The following is a 21,401-nucleotide window of genomic DNA, read 5'->3' on the forward strand; positions in this document are numbered from 1 at the left end:
TCAGCAGCAAATAACAGCTCATTTAATATTAAGGGTCAGAAAGAAGATGGAACGTGGTCATGTTACCATGGCAATCCTTATAGCTTTACATTGTTTTTCAGTGAGACATCATCAAGGATTTTTTTTTTCTGCCCTGGTTCATCTTTTCAACTTCCATCAATTTTCTGCTGTTTGGCAGTATCCTGCCTTCCTTCCTTCCATGTATTTAGTTATTGCCAGGCTCACAGATCCAGCCAAGTACATCGAGAGAGGGGGAGTAAAGAGAGAGAGTCAGAAAGAGAAGCAAGTAAGACAGAAAAATGTGCCTATATTGGTTTCAGACATAACAAAATCAAGCTGCATCTGCTAATTCAATGCATGAAATACAAATATTCAATAAAATTTGTATGTCCGAAATTTGTCAGTTTGCCTAATAATGACTCTTCCTATTAAATGAACATAATTGATGCACAGCACATCTTTGCTTTCCTTATTTTATTGTTAGTGGTGCTTGCTTAATAGCAGAACTCATGTTTTCCTCATAACATGTAAAAAATATAGTTTTATTTATGTATTTTGCATTGTTCAAACGTAACCAGCAGCTGCTTTGACAATACAATTGCAGCGTTATTTGTCATGCAAAGAAAGTACACTAAAACTGATAGAGAGAGTGAGAGAAGGAAGAAGAGAGGAACATTGTGTGTGTTTCTGTGACTGTTCCACAGTTATGCAAGCCAGAAGTAAAACATCTAACTTGTCCTGCACACCAGTGAAATAAATGCTATGCTATGCTTCACAGCTGATTCATCGAGTTAGCAAATTGAATTAGAGGCTTGTCTGTGGAAAAGCATCAGAAAGGCCTTTGGAAAGTTGACAATATCAGTCAGAGAGTGTAATAAATGGCATAAGAGCAGAAATAGGGTGCCCCCTACTGGCTGTATTGAGGGGATGTGTTTTGTGCTTTGTTACACCTCAAACTTGAAAATCTTAAAAATAAATGAAAACTGTGTAAATTAATGAGTTAATGATGATTTTCAGCAGCCATTACTCCAGTCTTCAGTGTCATAAATCATTCTAATAGGCTGATTTGGTGGTCAGTAGCAATGTTGAAACATTTTGAACAGCATTTGAACAGCATTTTTGTTATTTTGTAACATTATAAATGTGTTCACTCTCACTTTGGATAATTTTAATGCATTCTTGCTGAATAAAAGTATCCATTTCTTTTTCTTGTCTTTTTTTTAATTGTACTTAAGCTAGACTTTTGAATGGTGGTGTATCATGGGTCCAAGGAAATATTAAGCAGCAAAAACTGTTTTCAACACAGATAAAAATAAGAAATATTTCTTGAGCACCAAATCAGCAGCATATTAGAATGATATTCTAATATGCTGAGAACATAATGATTAGAATGATAACATAATATGTAATTAACTTGTAATAATATCTCACAATTGTACTGTTTTTACTGTATTTTAATCATCGCAGTCTTGGTTACTGTAGCATAAGAGACTTCTTTCAAAAACATTCAAAAGATTAATTTGAAAGACATATATTTGAAATGGGCATACAATGGTAAATAAAATGACAGAATTATGCTTACAGTTTGTTATAAAGCGAAAACCACAGACATAAAAATGGGAAACAAATAACTTTTTTCCTCAGCTATAAATGACCTCAGTGCTAACAGGCATGGACTTTAAACCACAAAACTCTAATTTTGATTTCATGGGCTCTTTAGTCAGTTTACAATCATACAACCACTCTCTTTTTCTTTCGCTTGTTTTGGAAAGACTTTATGTATCACCCTCCTCCTCAGCTGAGGCCTGAGTTGCACCTTTAGACATTCAGAGACAGACAGAGGGAGAATAGCATTCACTCCGGCATGAATGGCTATGACGCAAATTCCTGACCAATGTAGTTTACTGGCTACTGAGTTTAACAACAACTCTATTTCTACCCGTTCTGGCAAACAGACACACACTAAAGAGATCTGAACAGACCCCAAACAGAGTTTGAGCTGACAAAAGGAAGTCTGGATGACCTTTGTGCCTCAACTGGCTGTCCAAAATGGGCTGTTCAGGCTAATAACAGGCTGAGCTGTTCTCAACTGCAGTAATGAACAGAGAAGTACTTCCTCTGCAACTTTGGAAATGTCTCTTTCAAGCAAAGTAACACTAGTTGCAATGTACATGTAACTGATATTACATGATGTGTAACTATATAATCAATAACAGCAGCATCTACATTTGCTATTTGTGCCATTTGTGTGTTATATTGCATTGCCACAAAATACTGACATATTTCATGCATGTTTTTAGTATTGCTCAGTGCTTTGCAACATTAAAAATAAAATCTAGAGTGTGAGTATGTATATTTTATAGAATATTGTTTTTAATGTCTTCATTTTCAAACAGGAATACATTTGGATAGCATGTGTTACAAAAGCATTCGTGTTGTTTAAATTTACAGGTTGTGGCGCCACCATGTGGATAGTTTCAAAACTGAATTTGAATATATCGGTAATAATATTATAATTTTAATATAATATAGTATAGTACATAGCAAATATTATATATAGATAATATAATAAATAGAAAATGAGATATATTAAGCTTTAAATTAGCGGAACCAAGATGTAACTTACTGCAAATGTAGCAATATAATTTCAAAACATTAAACAAATTATAAAACATATTTGTCTCGGGTCTTCTATTTTTTCTGCAAGTATGAATGCCATTCTTCTCATTCCTTTATTTTTTTCATATATAAATAAATAAGAGATAATAATAACACAATAATTATTTATAAATGATTTTTTATTCATTATATATTTTGACAAATACATTAATTTTTTCAAAAACATTTTGGAATAAGCAATTATTAGGCTAGTAGTTGTTGTTTTTTTCTTAGAGAGCGGAATTAGCAAACACATAACATCTGTATTTAATTTACGTGGAAATCATCTGTTATGTCTGTTGAAATGTCACTTACATCCAGTTTCAGATTATGATACACCCAAAACACATGTTAGAACGCATGACTGTAATTTCCCCCTCCCTCCTGAGACCACATAAGAGTGTAGTAATGTAAAACAGCTGTTTATTTGCCATAAATCACCACAACCTCTACTATATTACTGTATGTGTGTAGGCGTATGGTGTAATGTGGAACTAAACCCTGTATGGGAACTAAATTCCCTGCATTCCTTCAAAAATACTATTGAACCAAATTGCTAAAAACCACAAGCCGAGGAAATTCAGATGTTTGTAGACATAAATGTTATGTGCGCTTAAATGCTATTTAGACAAGGAAAGGGGTGTGCAAGCCTTAATTTTAATTTTAATCCCAGGGGAGATGTTTAGGTTAGGAAAGGATTGAGCAACATCACTTCCTTATGAGGTGTTTAGGCGTGTTCTGTGAATGGGGGATTGACCGCGTTCTCTATCTCATGCTAATACAAGAAATCGAAACTGTCCTGTACGAAGAAACCAGTTAATCTTGTGAGTTTTTGTCTCAGGTATTTACAATTTACAGTACAATCACTGTTACCGTTTTCTTTGGAGTTTTTGTAATGGGAGTTTGACTTTTAAGTGCGCACGTTCACTCTTCATTGGACTTCAGGGAAAGAGGTAAAAGGCCACAGGTGAGCCTCAGGTAAATTCACACGCTTTTTATAATCAATAATACATTTTCTCCTTTTGGTGCGTAGACGTTTCGTAACATACCCGCGAAACAGGTAACAGTTTAGTTATTTAATTGTATATAGGCTACCTAGTCTAAATGTATTTACAATTCCGTGACCATGCGAAAATCAAAGCTGGTTACTGTGACACTGTTTGTTTATCGATTGTTATAAATTGCGCGTCAAGTTGCATATTAATATTTTTTTGACAACACGAGATTCGTTAAAACTTGTTTATGTAGGCTACTTTCCTAAAAACCTACATTACAGTGAAAATCTTTATCTTAAAGATATATATTGCGTAATTATTCAGTCATCTTATTTCAAATTCGCAAAATTCCATAACCATACTTTCCATAACCAAATATTAAAGTACCAAACATGGGAACGCCTTCAAGCTGTGTTATTTATTTATTTATTGATAACAGTGGTGTCTACCACGTTACTGCAGTTTAACTAGCCTATAGTATGGTGTTAACTGATAAAATGTAACCCTAACAAGTCTTTTTGGATTCAAGCTGCCAAATGCATAAATGTAGCCTATTTTGGTGGATGGTTAGCTGTGTGCTACGTATTTGTATGATATTCTCTTTTTGCTATAATATGCATATTGTACAAAATTGATCCCATAACATTAAAATTAAAACATCATTTCATCATTTCATTTTAAAAGTAAAACGTGGTGTCAAAAAATCATCACACTTTAATTTCAGTACTTGAAATCAGAGTTTATTTATCAAATGCATAATGAAGCATGCATGATTTTTGTAGCAAAGCAGTATAATAAGCTATATACAAAATGGAGGGAAGAACTTTTCATACTATATAATAAAAAGCCACCCCCCAAAAAAATCGTTTTTTAATAATTTTAATGAGGGTTGCATTGTTGTTCTTTAGCAGTCTTATTGCCAAGTTACTGACAAGATATTGTAAATGGATGGAATGGATGTTCTGACATAATGATGAAAGCATTTTTACAGAGTACATATTAATCTCTCTTTTTCTGTTTTTGTCTTTTTTTCTGTTCAAAGGTCCTGGTTATCTTCATCATGTGTTAGCAGTAGCAGTGAAATTCTTTCACCTCAGGCTACATAGGACAGCGGAGATGTTCATCAGCCCCAGGACCTTGTTAAAATGTGTCTGGTTGCAGATACATCTTACCTGTGCACTAAAATCATGTCCTACAGTCCCACAAATGAATGTAAACTTTTCTGTTACCTACTCTGTCTCTTTTTTCCAAACCGCAAAAGCCATACAGAACATAGTTGTAAATGAAAATTTTAATGAGGTTTATGTGGCCTCTCAAAACGTGGTTGAAGCCTTGGACAAAAATCTCACCAAACTATGGGAAATAAGAACCGGGCCAGTTGGCAGTCCAGATTGTGAAACCTGTCATTGTGATATTGAGAATGAACTGGGAATGCCACTGGACGCAGATAACCAAGTTCTTGTTTTAGAGCCTCAGGGCTATTTTGACTTCCTGTACATCTGTGGGAGCACACAGTTTACAAAATGGAGGGAAGAACTTTTCGATACTATATAATAAAAAGCCACCCCCCAAAAAAATTGTTTTTTAATCATTTTAATGAGGGTTGCATTGTTGTTCTTTAGCAGTCTTATTGCCAAGTTACTGACAAGATACTGTAAATGGATGGAATGGATGTTCTGACATAATGATGAAAGCATTTTTACAGAGTACATATTAATCTCTCTTTTTCTGTTTTTGTCTTTTTTTCTGTTCAAAGGTCCTGGTTATCTTCATCATGTGTTAGCAGTAGCAGTGAAATTCTTTCACCTCAGGCTACATAGGACAGCGGAGATGTTCATCAGCCCCAGGACCTTGTTAAAATGTGTCTGGTTGCAGATACATCTTACCTGTGCACTAAAATCATGTCCTACAGTCCCACAAATGAATGTAAACTTTTCTGTTACCTACTCTGTCTCTTTTTTCCAAACCGCAAAAGCCATACAGAACATAGTTGTAAATGAAAATTTTAATGAGGTTTATGTGGCCTCTCAAAACGTGGTTGAAGCCTTGGACAAAAATCTCACCAAACTATGGGAAATAAGAACCGGGCCAGTTGGCAGTCCAGATTGTGAAACCTGTCATTGTGATATTGAGAATGAACTGGGAATGCCACTGGACGCAGATAACCAAGTTCTTGTTTTAGAGCCTCAGGGCTATTTTGACTTCCTGTACATCTGTGGGAGCACACAGTTTGGAGTCTGTAACTTCCTTGAACTTAATCAAAGCGAAAGACCCTCAAACCCTGAATGTTTTTTTGATAAAAGGGCCAACTCACCCTTAGCTTGTCCTGACTGTGTCGCTAGTCCTCTGGGAACAAAGGTCAGCGCGGTCAAATATGGTTTTTCAACGTATTTCTTTACAGCAGCTACCATCAATACCACCATTGCTGGATCTTTTGGCAAACAGTCCCTTTCTATTCGTCGCTTGCTTGCCACAGAAAATGGTTTTGACAGCCAAGTGAAGGGTCTGACAGTTCTTCCTGAATTTCAGGATACATTTACCATCGACTACATCTATACGTTCTCTACGCCAGAATATGTGTATTTCTTATCTGTACAGTGGGAGAGCCCGATGAAACCAAACGCCAAGTTGCAGACCCATCTTGGGCGGCTGCCAATCAAGGACAGCGAGCCTTGGATGTACAGGGAAATTGTTCTGGAATGCCGCTTTGAGCCCAAACGAAGGAGAAGGAGCTCATGGATTAAGGATATTGTGTACAACTCAGTTCAAGCTGCTCATTTCAGTACTGCAGGCAAGGAGCTGGCTGATGAGATAGGAGTGAAGATGGACAGCCCAATTCTTTATGGGGTGTTTGCTGAAACAGATGAAAAGGGGAATCCTATCAGAAAGTCTGCCATGTGTGCATTTCCAATAGATGATGTAAACAGTGAGATTGAGAAAGGGGTAGAGTCCTGCTGTTCAAGTGGGACGGAGCGGCTCTCTCGGGGATTGTGCCATTTTCAGCCCTGTGAAATGTGCCCACATGAGGTGAGTTTGTATTTCTCACTGCAGCTTCTTGACAATTGGCAGTTCAATTTTAAGTTAGTTTGGTCTTGTTTATTAATAAATCCGTGTCTCTCCATCCTGTTTCTGAGAACCCATCCCCCTTTTTAGGTGTCTGGGGCAGAGCTGGGTAGTTACTGATTAGATGTAATCTGGATTATGTAATCAGATTCAAAAAATTAAGTACTTGTAATTAGATTAAATTATATTTTAAAATACTCATAATCAGACTGCAGTTTCTTTTTTATTGATTACATGATTATATATTATTCACACAATGACAATAAATTGTTCATAATTTATTGATTCTCCCTAATTCCTCTTTTTAAACTAGCCTACTGCTTATATACACTCAGAAAGTTTTCCAGTTCTGTGGGCATTCACACAAAGACCAGTCACTTGACCATTGGATTTACAAAAATCATTTCAATTTTAAGAAGTGTTTTCTTAACATTTCAACATTACATCAACTACTGATGAGCATATTAAGTTTTCTTTGAATTATCACTCAGTAGCACTTTAACCATGCATTTCTATGTCTTTGGAAGGCTTTTGTCTTGCAAACACATTAAAATGCACAAATTCATGTTATTTCTTATTTACATGTAATGCAGTCATTCCCAAACATTTTTGTCATCTGAACATCTTTCACCTAATATATTTACTTGAAGTACCCAGAGATTTTAAAATAAATATTTTAATAATTAAGTATCACATTTGCATGTTCACGGTTCTCTGTTGGTTAGGGGTCACATGACGTGCAGGTAAACAAATAAAAGATTAAATTTTTTTAGAAAGTGTTTTATTTTGATTATTGTTATTTTGCAATGAATTTTTTATTTTGCATTTTTTATGATTTATTAATTATTAGCTTTTCATTAAACTCACAAAGCCCCTGCAGTTCCTATACAAACCCCAGTTTGCAAAACCTTGATGTAATGGCATATTTAATGCACTTCATGTTGTTAATTACAATGAATGGAATATATTTTCTTACTCTTTGTATTTTTATATCAATACGGTACAAGATTATCCTATTTAAATTAATGTGATAAACAACTTAGGTCAAAAGTAATGTAAAAGTAATCAAAAAGTACTCTGATTACATTACCTAAAATGTCTGTGTAATGTAATGGATTATGCTACTAACTCCAATTTTTTGTCATGTAATGTGGAATCAGTAACAGACTACAATTTCTAAGTAATCTACCCAGCTCTGTCTAGGGGATCCCCAACAGAGGGGAAAATAGCAGAAAAGCGTAATTAGTCGAGTTTTGTTTAGCAGTTGGGCTGGTTTGAACAGCATAGAAATGTTCTCAATGCCCTAGCAACCCCCAAAACACCATAGTAACTTCTTAGCAATGCCCTAGCAACCCCAAGACACCATAGCAATTGCTTCACAATGCCGTAGCAACCCCCAGAACACACTAGGAACCCTATGAACTCCTCAGCAACATCATAGCAACCGCGCAACATGCCCTAGCAATCTTACATTAACCTCCAGAACACTCTGGCAACCACCTATAGTAATGACCACTCAACCACTCAGATTACCTCAGCAACCACTTAGCAACATCATCTATCTAAGTTATTCTGAATATTATTTTGTCTTACTGAAAAGGCTGAATGAGTAATTTTATGGCATTTTATGTTTCTTCCTGTACCTTAAGACTTGTCCCCATCTTGGTTTATATAATTGGTCTAGTTTATATTTCACAACCTATACCTTAAAAGGAGTGGACCATAGAATATTTGATGGTTAGTGAAGCCAGTTTCAGGAAATGACTCACACAAACATTTGATTTTTGTTTAAACTCATGTGCGGCTGCACTTGCTCAGGGATCACTCTATGAGAGTCAGGCTTTATCATACACTGTTTTGCATGTGGCTTGGAAGTCTCTGTTGTGTTGTTCGATTCATGAAGTCACTTTTTGTTTTGTAGATACCAGCCGCCACATGCTCGTACATGAACTGTAATACGTCACACAATACCTTACTGTTAGACTGAACTTTCTGTGGCAGACGGTTGTGCTGAGTGTGGCTTTATCTCTCACAGTCTTAAACAGGCAATGAGCCAGAGCTGATAAATCAAGGAAAGCGTGTAGTTTCAGGATGTTCAATACTGACGTCAACAGTTTGTTTTTAACCAGTAGAAACAGGTATACTGAGGAGGTTGGCTGAAATAAAACCAGATTTACAATGCAAAGTCCTGTAGTTATAGATATTAATTTTAACACATCCATTGTGAATAATTTCTGGACATTCCACCCTGTATATCTTACTTACATAGTTTTTGTGTTTTTCCTTTTATATTTTACTTTTTTTATATATATTTTCCATTATTTTACAGAATATTTTAATCCATTTATCAGTTGTTCTAAAAAAAAATAAAAAATAAATCTTTCCTTATTTACTCAACGTTCCAAAGAGAAATTCTGAAGAATGTGCTGACAACCACTGGATCACCGGGCTGGAGAACTGGATCAGTCAGTTTCAAAAGCACATAATTCAGACAACAAAATAATAATTTATCTTATAAACTCTTATGAATGTGCCTCCTTGATGTAGGTCCAGATTTTCAGTGAACAATAACTAAAATTCATCTCACAATGTTATCATTTTAATTCAGAAGAATTGAAATATCACAAATGTGTTGTATGGACCACTTTAATTATACTTTTACGGTATCTTTACATCCTTTTTGAAAAATTGGAAAGTTAGAAAACTTTAACATTTGTTTACCATGGGAGCAAAAAAGTCAACATAAACGGTATGACAACATCTGCTCTTAATCTTATTAATTTCTACAGCAATGGAAATGAAATCCGGACAGTACATGTTTGTTTTCTAATTATTCAGTTAGTGTTACCACTAACAGACTGCACATATCCCTCAAATCTTAATTTGGTACAAGGGTTAATGCTTTAGGGGCAGGAAATCATTTATTACTGCCAGATGGTGTCTGTAGCCCTCCGTTTACAAGTTGTTGCTTCCTTTTCACTGGGGTTGATGTTAAAGTGCATGCATTTTTTTTCTGTCACAGTGTCATCCTTTTGAAGTCAGTAAAAAAAAATCATAAAAAACATGGCACAGGAAATGGACAATGAGGAACAATTTTCATTTGAAAAAGTGTACAATAATGTTGCTGTTTTTTTAACAGTCCACTGAGCTTCAAATGCAGGCAGAACATATAGAGTGTATATTGATGCAATTACTGATTTTGCAGTTTTAATTTTGTCAGATTGGCACTTTCTGTGTATGGCGTTATTTTTTTTTATGTATTTCTTGCAAAGCAATGAAAAGTTGCATGAAAAAAGTTTTTATATTCACTAAATATATTTATTCACTCAATATTTTGTTTTATTTTGTCTAGAACCCAGATGATTTGACTTGCAACGCTATCCCCACAATGGTGGCAAAGCCTTGCTACAGAGTGGACTTCTTCGATAGGCAGATGAACAATGTGCTCTTCACTTCTATTCTGGTGACCACCATTGAGACCAAGACTGTGGCACACATCGGCACGGATGATGGAAGGCTCTTGCAGGTTATTAGGACACTCTTTTTTTGGTAGAAACTGATTCCATTTTAAATACTGTGAATAATGATTGGCACCTTACTGAAGTTTAATGGGGAGCTAACATATGTGTTGCTGAGGTCTATTTAAAGTGTTTCAGACACCAATCTATCATCTCATTCCCCCTAAATAATCATTTATATTTCACAATTCTTACTTTTTTCTGAGGTGTAAACTCACAATTGCAAGGGAAAAAGTCAGAATTGAGTGATATTCACAGTTCTGAGAAAAAAAGTCATAAAACTGAGTTTATATCTTGCAGTTCCACAAAGTCAATAAAAATCAGAATTGTGATACAAAAAGTTGCAGTTTACTTTTTTTTGTTTTATTCCGTGGTGGAAAAAAACAGAATTGCAAGATGTAAACTTTTATATCTCGTAATTCTGACCTTTTTTAATCAGATTTGCGAATTATATATTGCTTAAGTGCAACTGCATAGTGGCTTCCACTGAATCCTCTCCTTACCAGCTGAACATTAAAGTTCATATCTTTCCTTCTAGTCAGCGGCCAATACGATCATAAGCCGGGCTTTTGTTGGCTCCCTATATTGGATGGATACAGTGAATTATTTTTGCCCTTTTAAGGACAAATATCATGTATATTTCATATTTGTGTAGCTGTGACTAAGTATGCTGTGTAGTTTTGACTCTTGACAGACAAAAAAAAACAACTTTACTTTTCAGGTTATTCTGAGCAGATCGTCTCTTGTAGTGTTTGCCAACTACTCTCTTGTGGAAGAAATGCAGAAAGTGTCACGAATAGCTGCCGTTCATTCTTCCGAGTCTCTGCTCTTGGTCGTTGAAAACAAGGTATGCACGTTTATTCTGTACAGTTCAAAAGCTTATCAGCCATCAGTGGTGAATTAAAGGTTTAATGTTTAAAATATACAGACTGAAAGTGACTCATAGTTTTCATCTGCATTTCTCTGTCAAACCTGTCTCTCTTCATCCTGTATGTGCAGCTGATAAATGTGTCTCCCAGAGGTCCAGGCTGTGCCCATTTCCTCAACTGTTCAGTGTGTTTAGCGGCCCCCAAGTTTATGGGATGTGGCTGGTGTGATGGAGTCTGTTCCCAGATGCATCAGTGTAAGGATCAGTGGAGTAGCAACTCCTGCCCTCCAGTAATCACCCAGGTAACACATTGCATAATTGGGCAATAAATGTGACAATAAACTGTCTGTCTTTTAAGTTTGCGTTTCTAATATACAGTGAGTGTGTACTGATAATATGAAGGCTGCTTCAGAGTCATTGTAGTCATATCAGGGCAGGGCTGTGTTAACAACCACAGTACCTGTTGGACTCTCCCCCCTGTCTCACACTGGACGGAATGCCAGCTTTGGCTGTGAAGTCATTTGAGTGAAACAAGAACCTTTATTTTTGTAATATGTTCCACACTTTAGATAGTAAAATTAAATAAAACAAACTGAAGTATGAAAATTATGTAGTGACACAAAAACAAAGCTATATTGTATAGTAAGATGCTATGCTGAGCATTTGTTGGCTGTTACTTTGCTTCCCAGTCCTTAGAAAAAAATAATTAAAATTACAAATTTTTAACAAACTGTACAAAAGTCATATACTACCATGATTTCTACAATGATATCTGAAGGACTGGACTCTGGAGTAATGACTGCTCAAATTTCAGTTTTTCCATGAAATAAATAAATTACATTTTAATATATATCAAAATAGAAAATGACATTTTAAATTGTAATAATATTTCACTTTTTTTTCTTTTTATCAAAATATTTTTTGGGGGCGTTTTTCCTTTATAACGATAGGACAGTCTAGATCTGAGAGGAAGAGAAGTGGGAGACATGGGGGGGGTAAGGTCTGTGAGCCGGGATTCGAACTTGGGACGCCCGTAGCGCAATGGCACTGTAACTTGGCACTGACTAATATTTCACAATATTACTATTTTTACTGTATTTCTTATTAAATAAATGCAGCCTTGGTGAGTGTAAGAGACTTCTTACAAAATTAAAAAAAAAAATGTATCAAACTTTTGAATGCTGGTGTAAATTTATATTTGTCTGTGCAAATTTCAAGCATCTAAGCAAAAGCGTTTAGTTTAAAAAGCTATTAAGAACTTTATGTATAACCCGAAAACTTTATTTTTTTTGCACTTTTGCTTTTCAGTTTTTCCCCAGAACGGTGCCCTCAAATGGTAAGAGTGAAATCACTCTTTGCGGCTGGAACTTACAGTCATCTTACCGACCTGCTATCACTCAAACCTCTCACCAGGTTTACGTGGGAAAAAGTAGCTGCACTGTTATACCAGAAAAAAGCAGTAGCTCCCAGTAAGTAACACACACATTGTAGTTTCTCCACAAAAAAAAAAAATAGATAAATACAGTACAATTCTTTCCTACTGAAACAGGAAGTTGTGGCAGATGCATATCAAAGAGAGAGATTTTTGTCATTTTTCCACCCAAAAATATCCAATACCCTTTAGTTTATGTTACAGATAACCTTTGTAACCCCACACATACATATGTGCTCATCAGTGTTATTTTAGTATTATTTATATACAATTATAGTGTTTATTAATATTCTGAATTAGCTTTTATTTTTTTATTTTCAGTTTTTAATAGTAATTTTAGTTTAAGTTTTAGTACGTATAGTCATTTTATTAGGTTTTTTTATCAATCATTTATATTCCATTTTATGTCGGGTTCATTTCAATGAACAAAACCAATTTTGAATAGTTTTGGTTAACAATAACAACATAAATGTATTTATAAATGTAATTTTTCATTCTTCACTAAGGCTGGTGTGTAGGATTGATGGTGAGGTGTCAGGCCCGGAGCAAACTGTTGATATAACAATACAAGTGGATGAAAAGAGCGTGGAAAGTGGATACTTCATCTCTGGGAAGGCTATCATACAAGGCTTCAGTTTTGTGGTAATGAGAAAAACATTCTCAATCTTTAATTACCTAACTTAAATATGGTTTAACACATGGATAGGGTATTAAGAAATATTGGATTGTGGTACTGCTGCTGATGAACTGGATAAATGAAAGTTTTGAAAATGAAAATTTCCTTTGTAGTATTTTGCCATTTTAGATTGATAAAGCTCTTATCATACCTCCTATCTCCCATAAGACCCCAGAAATCACAGATATCAGTCCAGGCTTAGGACCTAAGATTGGAGGAACCCTGATCACCCTGTCAGGAAAATATCTGGATGCTGGTGGAAGCAGAACGGTCAGCCTTGGAGACAGAATTTGCCCTGTTCAAAGGTTATTGTGCCAGGTTTCCGAAATTCACTGTTTAAGAGTTATAAGTCAAGGTTTAGAAATATAAGAGTGCCAGTCTAGTACATTGTTTGTAACCACTGAGTTTTGAGTATTTTCCTACTGTTGTTTCTCCAGCATCTCCAGCGATGGGACATCTGTTGTTTGTAGGTCTGAAGGTGCTGAGGAGACTTCAGAGGTAGATGTAAAGGTTTTAATTGATGAATCAACTATTTCAGCCACAAAAAAGTTCAGATATGTGGTGAATCCTGAGGTGACGACTGTGAAGCCCAACTGTGGTTTTAGAAGGTGAGTCAAACCATTCAGTTTTTTTTTTATTTACTTTTAAATTGAGTCTTTAAAAGTCAATTTAATAATTTTTTTTACTATGTATTTTTTGGGGTCCTGCTACAATGAAGAGGATCAAAAATCACTATCATCGGGCAGAACCTGGACTCCGTTTCCCAAGCCGTAATTAACTACAAAGGCAGTAACACAACACCTGTGCAAACCGTAGGACTCATTTGTATTTTGAAGAGCCATGTTTAAATGTTTTAAATGTTGCCACTTATTGGATGCTGTACCTTAGGTGTGTGTTAGTCAAGGGAATCCCAACCAGATGGAGTGTACAAGCCCAGTATGTGAGGAGTCAACGGGAATCCTCTCTGTGGATCTGGATGGAGCCAAGGAACTCCTGCCTCAGACATTTACCTGCCATGCTAATGGAGAACCCATCCCATTTGAAACAGAAGGCCATGTGCTTGAGCTCAGCCCAGGGCAGGACAAAGTCTCACTGCATGTATGTCTCAGTGGTTGCATATATTGTGTGGTTATATAGTCTCGTATATGGTCTGACCAGGTCACATGTCTTCACATGTTGTTTATGTAAAATATTTATATATACACTACTGGTCAAAAGTTGTAGAATAATTATTCCAAAAAGTGGAATAATTAAGTTTTTTTTATGTTTTTTAAATAAATCTCTTATGTTCACCAAGGCTGCATTTATTTAATCAAAAATACAGTAAAAACAGTGATAGGATGAAATATTATTACAATTTAAAATAACTGTTTTCAATGTTAATATATTTCAATTTTTAATTTATTTGCAATATTATTTGAATTTTTTTTTCTCATCACATAAACCATTTTTTTCTGGCTAGAATACATAAAATAGACAGACATAAAAAATAAAAACAACACAATGGATGATTTACTAAATTTAAATTATGACTAAAATTATGACAGTCAGATTATTCTTCCAGATGTATTGTATCATAATCTAATCACATTTTTTATTCCAGCACAAAAAACTAGCCCTGGTGTCTGATTGCATGAAAATCATTATGACAATTAATGGAGTGGATTGCAAAGCTACAGTTCTGGACAATGAGGTCACCTGCAGGATCCCCAAAAATCTGACTATCCCTAGCCAGGGGGTGCCAGTTAAGGTCAGAGTCTGTCCATTGAATTCAGCTTTGATAAGTTCAAGTTGGCTCTGCATCTGTCATTCATGATATGCTGCTCTGTCACGTGTGTTTGTCAGCTGTTAGTGAACGGAGAAGAATATGACATTGGTGTAGTAGTAACTACAAACAGCAATTTTATTGTGGGCATGGTGCTGTGCATCTTGGCTGCAATTGGCGTGGGAGCAGCTCTGGCCTACGTAGCCATGGCAAGAGAGCGCAAGAAAAGGAAATGTAAGTGCGTTCTGTCAAAATGACTCCCAATTTTTCCAAAATTAAATGATTATTTAATGTTGTAAAAATATTTTGTAACTATTATACTGTATAGCATATGTTTTAAAATATATGGAAAATATTTGCTTTTTATAATGATGATTTCTGACCATTTTTAGAAAGCAGAATTTCAAAAATGGTGAATGTGCATGTAAAAAAAATATTTGTTTGGTTAGCAGCTGCGCTTGCTCAGGTTCGACTATCGCTGCATTCAACTCACACTGCGGTGGAGAATTATGACAGATCACCTGATGGTGACTACAGAAGAGGTGGGACAACCTAAAATCCTGATCCTGAAGTTTTTTTTTTAAACATTTGAGACGGTTCCTATAATTTAAAGAGTATGAAGCCCAACTTGGTACATTGTATCTTCATAAAGAGCATCCATTCTTTAATAAACATGAACTGTGCGTCCTGTAGGTCTGACGGTTTCTCCATTCCAAGGCTCGAGCACAACATTCTCCAGTCTGCCGTATGCTGGGTCAATGGACTCTGCAGTAGCTCCTTTGATTCAATCTCAGGCAATCTCAATGTCCGCTCTCCGGCCAGATCTGTTGGAGGAGGTGAAGAATGTTTTGATCCCACATAATAAGGTTAAAATCCAGCATGACCAAATCATCGGCAAAGGTACATATCTTAGGGCAACGGCAATCCATCTGGATTTGCTACATTGCTTTTTCTCTTTCTTATAGTGCATTCTCTTTCTATTCCACACTCGCATATTTCTCAAATCTTTCTCAGGTCATTTTGGAACTGTGTATCATGGATATCTCACTGATAGTGATGAAAAAGAGATCCACTGTGCTGTCAAATCATTGAATAGTAAGTAAATTAATACTGATAAATAGGGGTACACTAATAATAAACTTGTGGATGATACAATAAGCTGATGATTATTTTGTTATTTGTTTCATTATGTTATGGCAAATAACATAATAAAGAATAATAATCAAAATAAATTGAAAATAAACATTAAAAATTAAAATCTATCATTTAAAACTTTACAAGTGAAATTAGACATTAGAATATACAGAACAAATAAAATTATCATTTTGAAATTACAGTATTTTATGTTAGTTTACTTGCATACAGCATTGTGATACCCAGCCATTATGGGGAAAAAAACAGGAAATATGTTTTTCTTAATTTTTCTTGAAAGGGATCACTGATCTGGAGGAGGTGGAGCAGTTTTTAATAGAAGGAATCTTTATGAAGGCCTTCCACCACCCTCATGTCCTGTCCCTCTTGGGCATTGTGCTTCCCAGTGATGGACTTCCCCTGGTGATCCTGCCATATATGAAACACGGAGACCTTCGGCATTTTATCCGCTCTCCACAGAGGGTAAGCACATTTATTTTATACCATACTACAAATCGATATCTTACTGGAACAACATAGCCCTAACCATATCCTAACCCTTACCTTACCTACTGTTTTCTGTTGATGTGTGAACTTCACTGAACATTATTTGTAGTGCACCTGCCATCCAATAATCACAATAAGCTTTGTGCTTTGTTACTTTCAATATGAAAGAAAGTCTCACCTTTAAAATTCCCTATTTTATCACCATCTCTGTTCAAGCGGCACATGATCCAATCATCTCGTCCTCCTTACTACTAGTTATAGCACAAAATATATATGAATGAACATCAGTATGAAACAGAACGAAACACAGGGATTAAAGTTCTCTGTCGCTACGATGGATTTCCGTTAATTGCAGCGAGTCTACGACGGATTTCCGTCAATTGGAAAAAATGAGGGGAAAAGAAACATGTAGCACATTGTTGTTGTTCTGCCGGTGTTTCTGTTGGAGGAGGTGAAGAATGTTTTGATCCCACATAATAAGGTTAAAATCCAGCATGACCAAATCATCGGCAAAGGTACATATCTTAGGGCAACGGCAATCCATCTGGATTTGCTACATTGCTTTTTCTCTTTCTTATAGTGCATTCTCTTTCTATTCCACACTCGCATATTTCTCAAATCTTTCTCAGGTCATTTTGGAACTGTGTATCATGGATATCTCACTGATAGTGATGAAAAAGAGATCCACTGTGCTGTCAAATCATTGAATAGTAAGTAAATTAATACTGATAAATAGGGGTACACTAATAATAAACTTGTGGATGATACAATAAGCTGATGATTATTTTGTTATTTGTTTCATTATGTTATGGCAAATAACATAATAAAGAATAATAATCAAAATAAATTGAAAATAAACATTAAAAATTAAAATCTATCATTTAAAACTTTACAAGTGAAATTAGACATTAGAATATACAGAACAAATAAAATTATCATTTTGAAATTACAGTATTTTATGTTAGTTTACTTGCATACAGCATTGTGATACCCAGCCATTATGGGGAAAAAAACAGGAAATATGTTTTTCTTAATTTTTCTTGAAAGGGATCACTGATCTGGAGGAGGTGGAGCAGTTTTTAATAGAAGGAATCTTTATGAAGGCCTTCCACCACCCTCATGTCCTGTCCCTCTTGGGCATTGTGCTTCCCAGTGATGGACTTCCCCTGGTGATCCTGCCATACATGAAACATGGAGACCTTCGGCATTTTATCCGCTCTGCACAGAGGGTAAGCACATTCATTTTATACCATACTACAAATCGATGTCTTGCGTCTCTGGAACAATATAGCCCTGACCGAATCCTAATCCCTATCTTAACCATCAGAAATGATAGGTTGATGACTCAAACCCCTAGCCTCATCGTAAGCCTTATCATAACCATAATTTGACATAATTTCTCATAATAACATGATTTTTAATTTTTAATAGATACTGCTACGGACTCTTAAAATCACAAGACCAGTCTTTTCATATATGCTGTTTTCTGTAGATTCATGAATTTGTAGTACACCTGCTATCCAATAATCGCAATAAGCTTTGTTACTTTGAATATGAAAGAAAGTCTCAGCTTTAAAATTGTCAATTTTATCACATGATCCAATCATCTTTTCCTACATACTACTAGTTATAGCACAAAATAAACATGAATGAAAATCAGAAGGTATCAGTTGAAAGAACCATTTACTAAAATATACGTATAATTAATCAGTGTTTCAACTGTGGAAAGCTATCAATAAAATAGCTTGTAAATAATGTAATGTTACATTTACCCCAAGAAAGCCATTCAGTGTCAACAACTAGTAAATTAGTACTAATAAAACTAGTAAATTGGAAAAACAATCTTTAGTTAGGAGCATTTTGCTAATTAGATGCACTATATTTCCACGACATTCTAATTTATTGAGATGCACCTGTATATCCTTCGTGTTCAGAATCCCACAGTGAAAGACCTGATTGGCTTTGGGCTTCAAGTTGCTAAAGGAATGGAGTATCTCGCAAACAAAAAATTTGTGCACAGAGACCTTGCTGCACGTAACTGCATGTAAGTAAGAGAGGCAACCTGAATTTTCATAATTCATCTGGTAATGTATGCATACACCAGAATGTAACAAACAGCTGTTTTGTTATCTTATCAAAGTACAGTGAGTATAGACACAACATATCTAACACATGTAATGAAACTGCTTTTCCTAGGCTGGATGAGTCGTTTACAGTGAAGGTGGCTGACTTTGGAATGGCACGTGACGTCTATGATAAGGAATACTACAGCGTCAAGGACAGCAAGAAAGCAAAGCTGCCAGTCAAATGGATGGCTTTAGAAAGCCTACAGACACAGAAATTCACCACCAAATCAGATGTGGTAAGTTTAAATATGGAAAATCCTTTCAAAACATTTAAAGAATAACGGTATATATCCAATAGAGGAATTTCTATTTCATCAGCTAGGTATGATTCTACATTCTATATGTAACATGTATTTTATTCCCTCTAGTGGTCTTTCGGAGTGTTGATGTGGGAGCTGATGACGAGAGGGGCCAGTCCGTATCCTGATGTGGACCCTTATGACATTACAACATATCTAATGCAGGGCCGTCGACTGCTACAGCCACAATACTGCTTGGATTCCCTGTATGATTTTTTATATTTACCTGCCTTTTATTTGTGAAGGGGTCATATCATGAAGAATCAAATTATCTTTTTAATATTTATGTTATGAAAATATGTCTTTTAAAGTGTCTTTTTTATTGATGTAACTGTCCACATTTACATGTCAGCAACATGTATTTTGCATTCAGAAAATCACAAATCAAGTAGTAAAGCAGGATAAATATATTATTAATATTGTTATTGTTGTCAAAATATTAAATTAAACAGTCTTGAGAAAGTATATACTTTTTGGATGGAAAACTTTTACTGACATTATAAGTAGATCACAAGAAAGAAAATACCTAAATAACTGAATATAATAATAAACAATATGATCCCTTTAAAAACATTTTTTAGAAACAGCTGTGAAAACCCAACAGAAACACTTAGATTTACATGTAGCTTCATAATTGGCTATAGACTAAAAGACCATAAAGAATAATGAATCATTTTGGTTTCTGTATTATAGGTGGTCCATAATGCTGCAGTGCTGGAATCCTGAGCCTGAGAAGAGACCAAGTTTCCCTAGTCTCGTGAAAGTCATTCAAGACATCCACTACAGCCTAGAGGGGGAACATTACATCAACCTCCAGATCACCTATGTGAATCTGGACCAGCCCCGGCCCTACCCCCCACTCTCTCCGGCCCTACCTTCTTCTGAACATTCAGACCAGTCCTCCACCTGACCCTGGTCTCAAATGAAATAAGCCTGAGCTGCGTTCATCCTGTGGATTCAGCGGCTCATATGGTCCTGTGAAGTGTGGGAACCTAAAAGCATGCACTGAAGCTGATCTGCTGTATTTGGAGAATCCCAATGTGTGTCAAACTGAATGTACATTCCTTGTGTGTGATGGTCATGCTTTTGTGACGTTTGTGCATGGTGTTAGTTGCATGGCCAAACTGGTGTCACATCTTTGGGATTTTAACATTTTTGGTGGCAAGGGCACTTTTCAAATGAATTTTTAAATGAATGCAAGAATGTTATGTTTTTATACTTCCTTAAAGCACATGGAATTGTTTCTTACACTGAATGACAACTGAAAATCATTTGTTATTGCTCATTCTATAGTATAACACTGTGTTCTATCCAGGTACAAAGCGGCAAAATTCCAGCGACCAAACCATTTTTATGTCCACACTGCCAGTGAACATGTCACCCTCTCTTAGTCAGTGTTTGATGCTTAATATACACGGGGAGTAGGTTTTGGTCCAATAGGCTTTTAGTGGGAGCAGGGCTACCAGCACATTGCTGCAGAAATATAAACCAAGTGATTTACACAATGTAACAATGTAAGAGATAGCTTTTGTCATGTTGTGCCTGGTTAGGACACGTGGTTTCTTAAAGGCTGTGTGACAAAGAGTGATATAATTACTTGAGAAATGGTTTGATCAGTTTAATTTTACCTTTTTTTAAAGAGTTAAAAAAACAAAGTCTGAATTTGACGTGATCAATGAGCAGTTGACAAGCTGCTTGATATCATGATGTCAAGCAGTGATGTAATACACCATCTAAAACTAATTTCAACTGTATTTTCAAATGATTACGTAATTATGTGAATAATTGAGGATAATGTTGTACCAGCAAAATCTACAAGTAAGTTTTTTTTTTTTTTTCATTGTAGAAATGTTAAATGCGATGATGTTTTGCATATGCCAGCTGGTGCACAAGAGAGTAATGGCACTTTTTCCCCCTTAAAGGGGTCATATGATGTGATTTCAAGTTTTCCTTTCTCTTACACTAAATTCATTTTCATACACCAATGTGTTTGCACGTGCACCTCAACGAGAGGGCGGGTTTCTGTGAGAAGTGAATAGCAAAACTGGATTTTAAAACTTAATATTGTTTTTTATGTTTATACTGAAATAAGTTAACCTATTCCATTTATATACTCGTATCGTATGCTATATGTTTATGGCTTAATTGCGACTCAGATGCTCCACTTTTTACTGCAGTAGAAAAGCTGCAGTCGGTTAATTAAGGAAATCGCGCCTCGAATGAACTTTTGTCGTGTCAAATGTTTCGTTTTGGACGTCGCCATCTTTGATATTTACTTGAGTCACTGTCGCTATGGTTACGGGCAATAGCCACAAATAGAACAGATTCATACTTGAACCTTCTGCTACTTTTATGATGTCATG

At 35.6% G+C, this 21,401-nt stretch overlaps 1 protein-coding gene across 3 annotated transcripts; it reads left to right on the forward strand.

Moving 5' to 3' along the window:
* Positions 1-5,410: 5,410 nt before the first annotated feature.
* On the forward strand, positions 5,411-20,937 carry LOC107667025 (macrophage-stimulating protein receptor-like). 3 transcript variants are annotated; one of them, XM_016458605.1, is made up of 21 exons: positions 5,411-6,680; positions 10,069-10,242; positions 10,956-11,081; positions 11,234-11,404; positions 12,411-12,571; positions 13,041-13,176; positions 13,379-13,515; positions 13,648-13,818; positions 13,929-14,022; positions 14,099-14,308; positions 14,814-14,960; positions 15,056-15,209; positions 15,425-15,517; positions 15,669-15,811; positions 17,065-17,128; positions 17,243-17,323; positions 17,661-17,842; positions 18,548-18,657; positions 18,810-18,975; positions 19,108-19,244; positions 19,732-20,937. In XM_016458605.1, exons 1-21 carry the CDS (start codon positions 5,484-5,486, stop codon positions 19,946-19,948), a joined length of 4,071 nt encoding a protein of 1,356 aa, XP_016314091.1. In that variant the 5' UTR covers positions 5,411-5,483; the 3' UTR covers positions 19,949-20,937. The 3 variants fall into 3 exon arrangements, with proteins under 3 accessions (XP_016314091.1, XP_016314090.1, XP_016314092.1); XM_016458604.1 differs by lacking the exons at positions 17,065-17,128; positions 17,243-17,323; positions 17,661-17,842 and adding exons at positions 15,990-16,070; positions 16,408-16,589 and having other exon boundaries at positions 15,669-15,875; XM_016458606.1 differs by lacking the exons at positions 17,065-17,128; positions 17,243-17,323; positions 17,661-17,842 and adding exons at positions 15,990-16,070; positions 16,408-16,589 and having other exon boundaries at positions 15,428-15,517; positions 15,669-15,875.
* Positions 20,938-21,401: the final 464 nt, after the last annotated feature.

Source organism: Sinocyclocheilus anshuiensis, unplaced genomic scaffold, assembly GCF_001515605.1.
Source record: "Sinocyclocheilus anshuiensis isolate Anshui unplaced genomic scaffold, SAMN03320099.WGS_v1.1 scaffold615, whole genome shotgun sequence".
NCBI lineage: Eukaryota > Metazoa > Chordata > Actinopteri > Cypriniformes > Cyprinidae > Sinocyclocheilus > Sinocyclocheilus anshuiensis.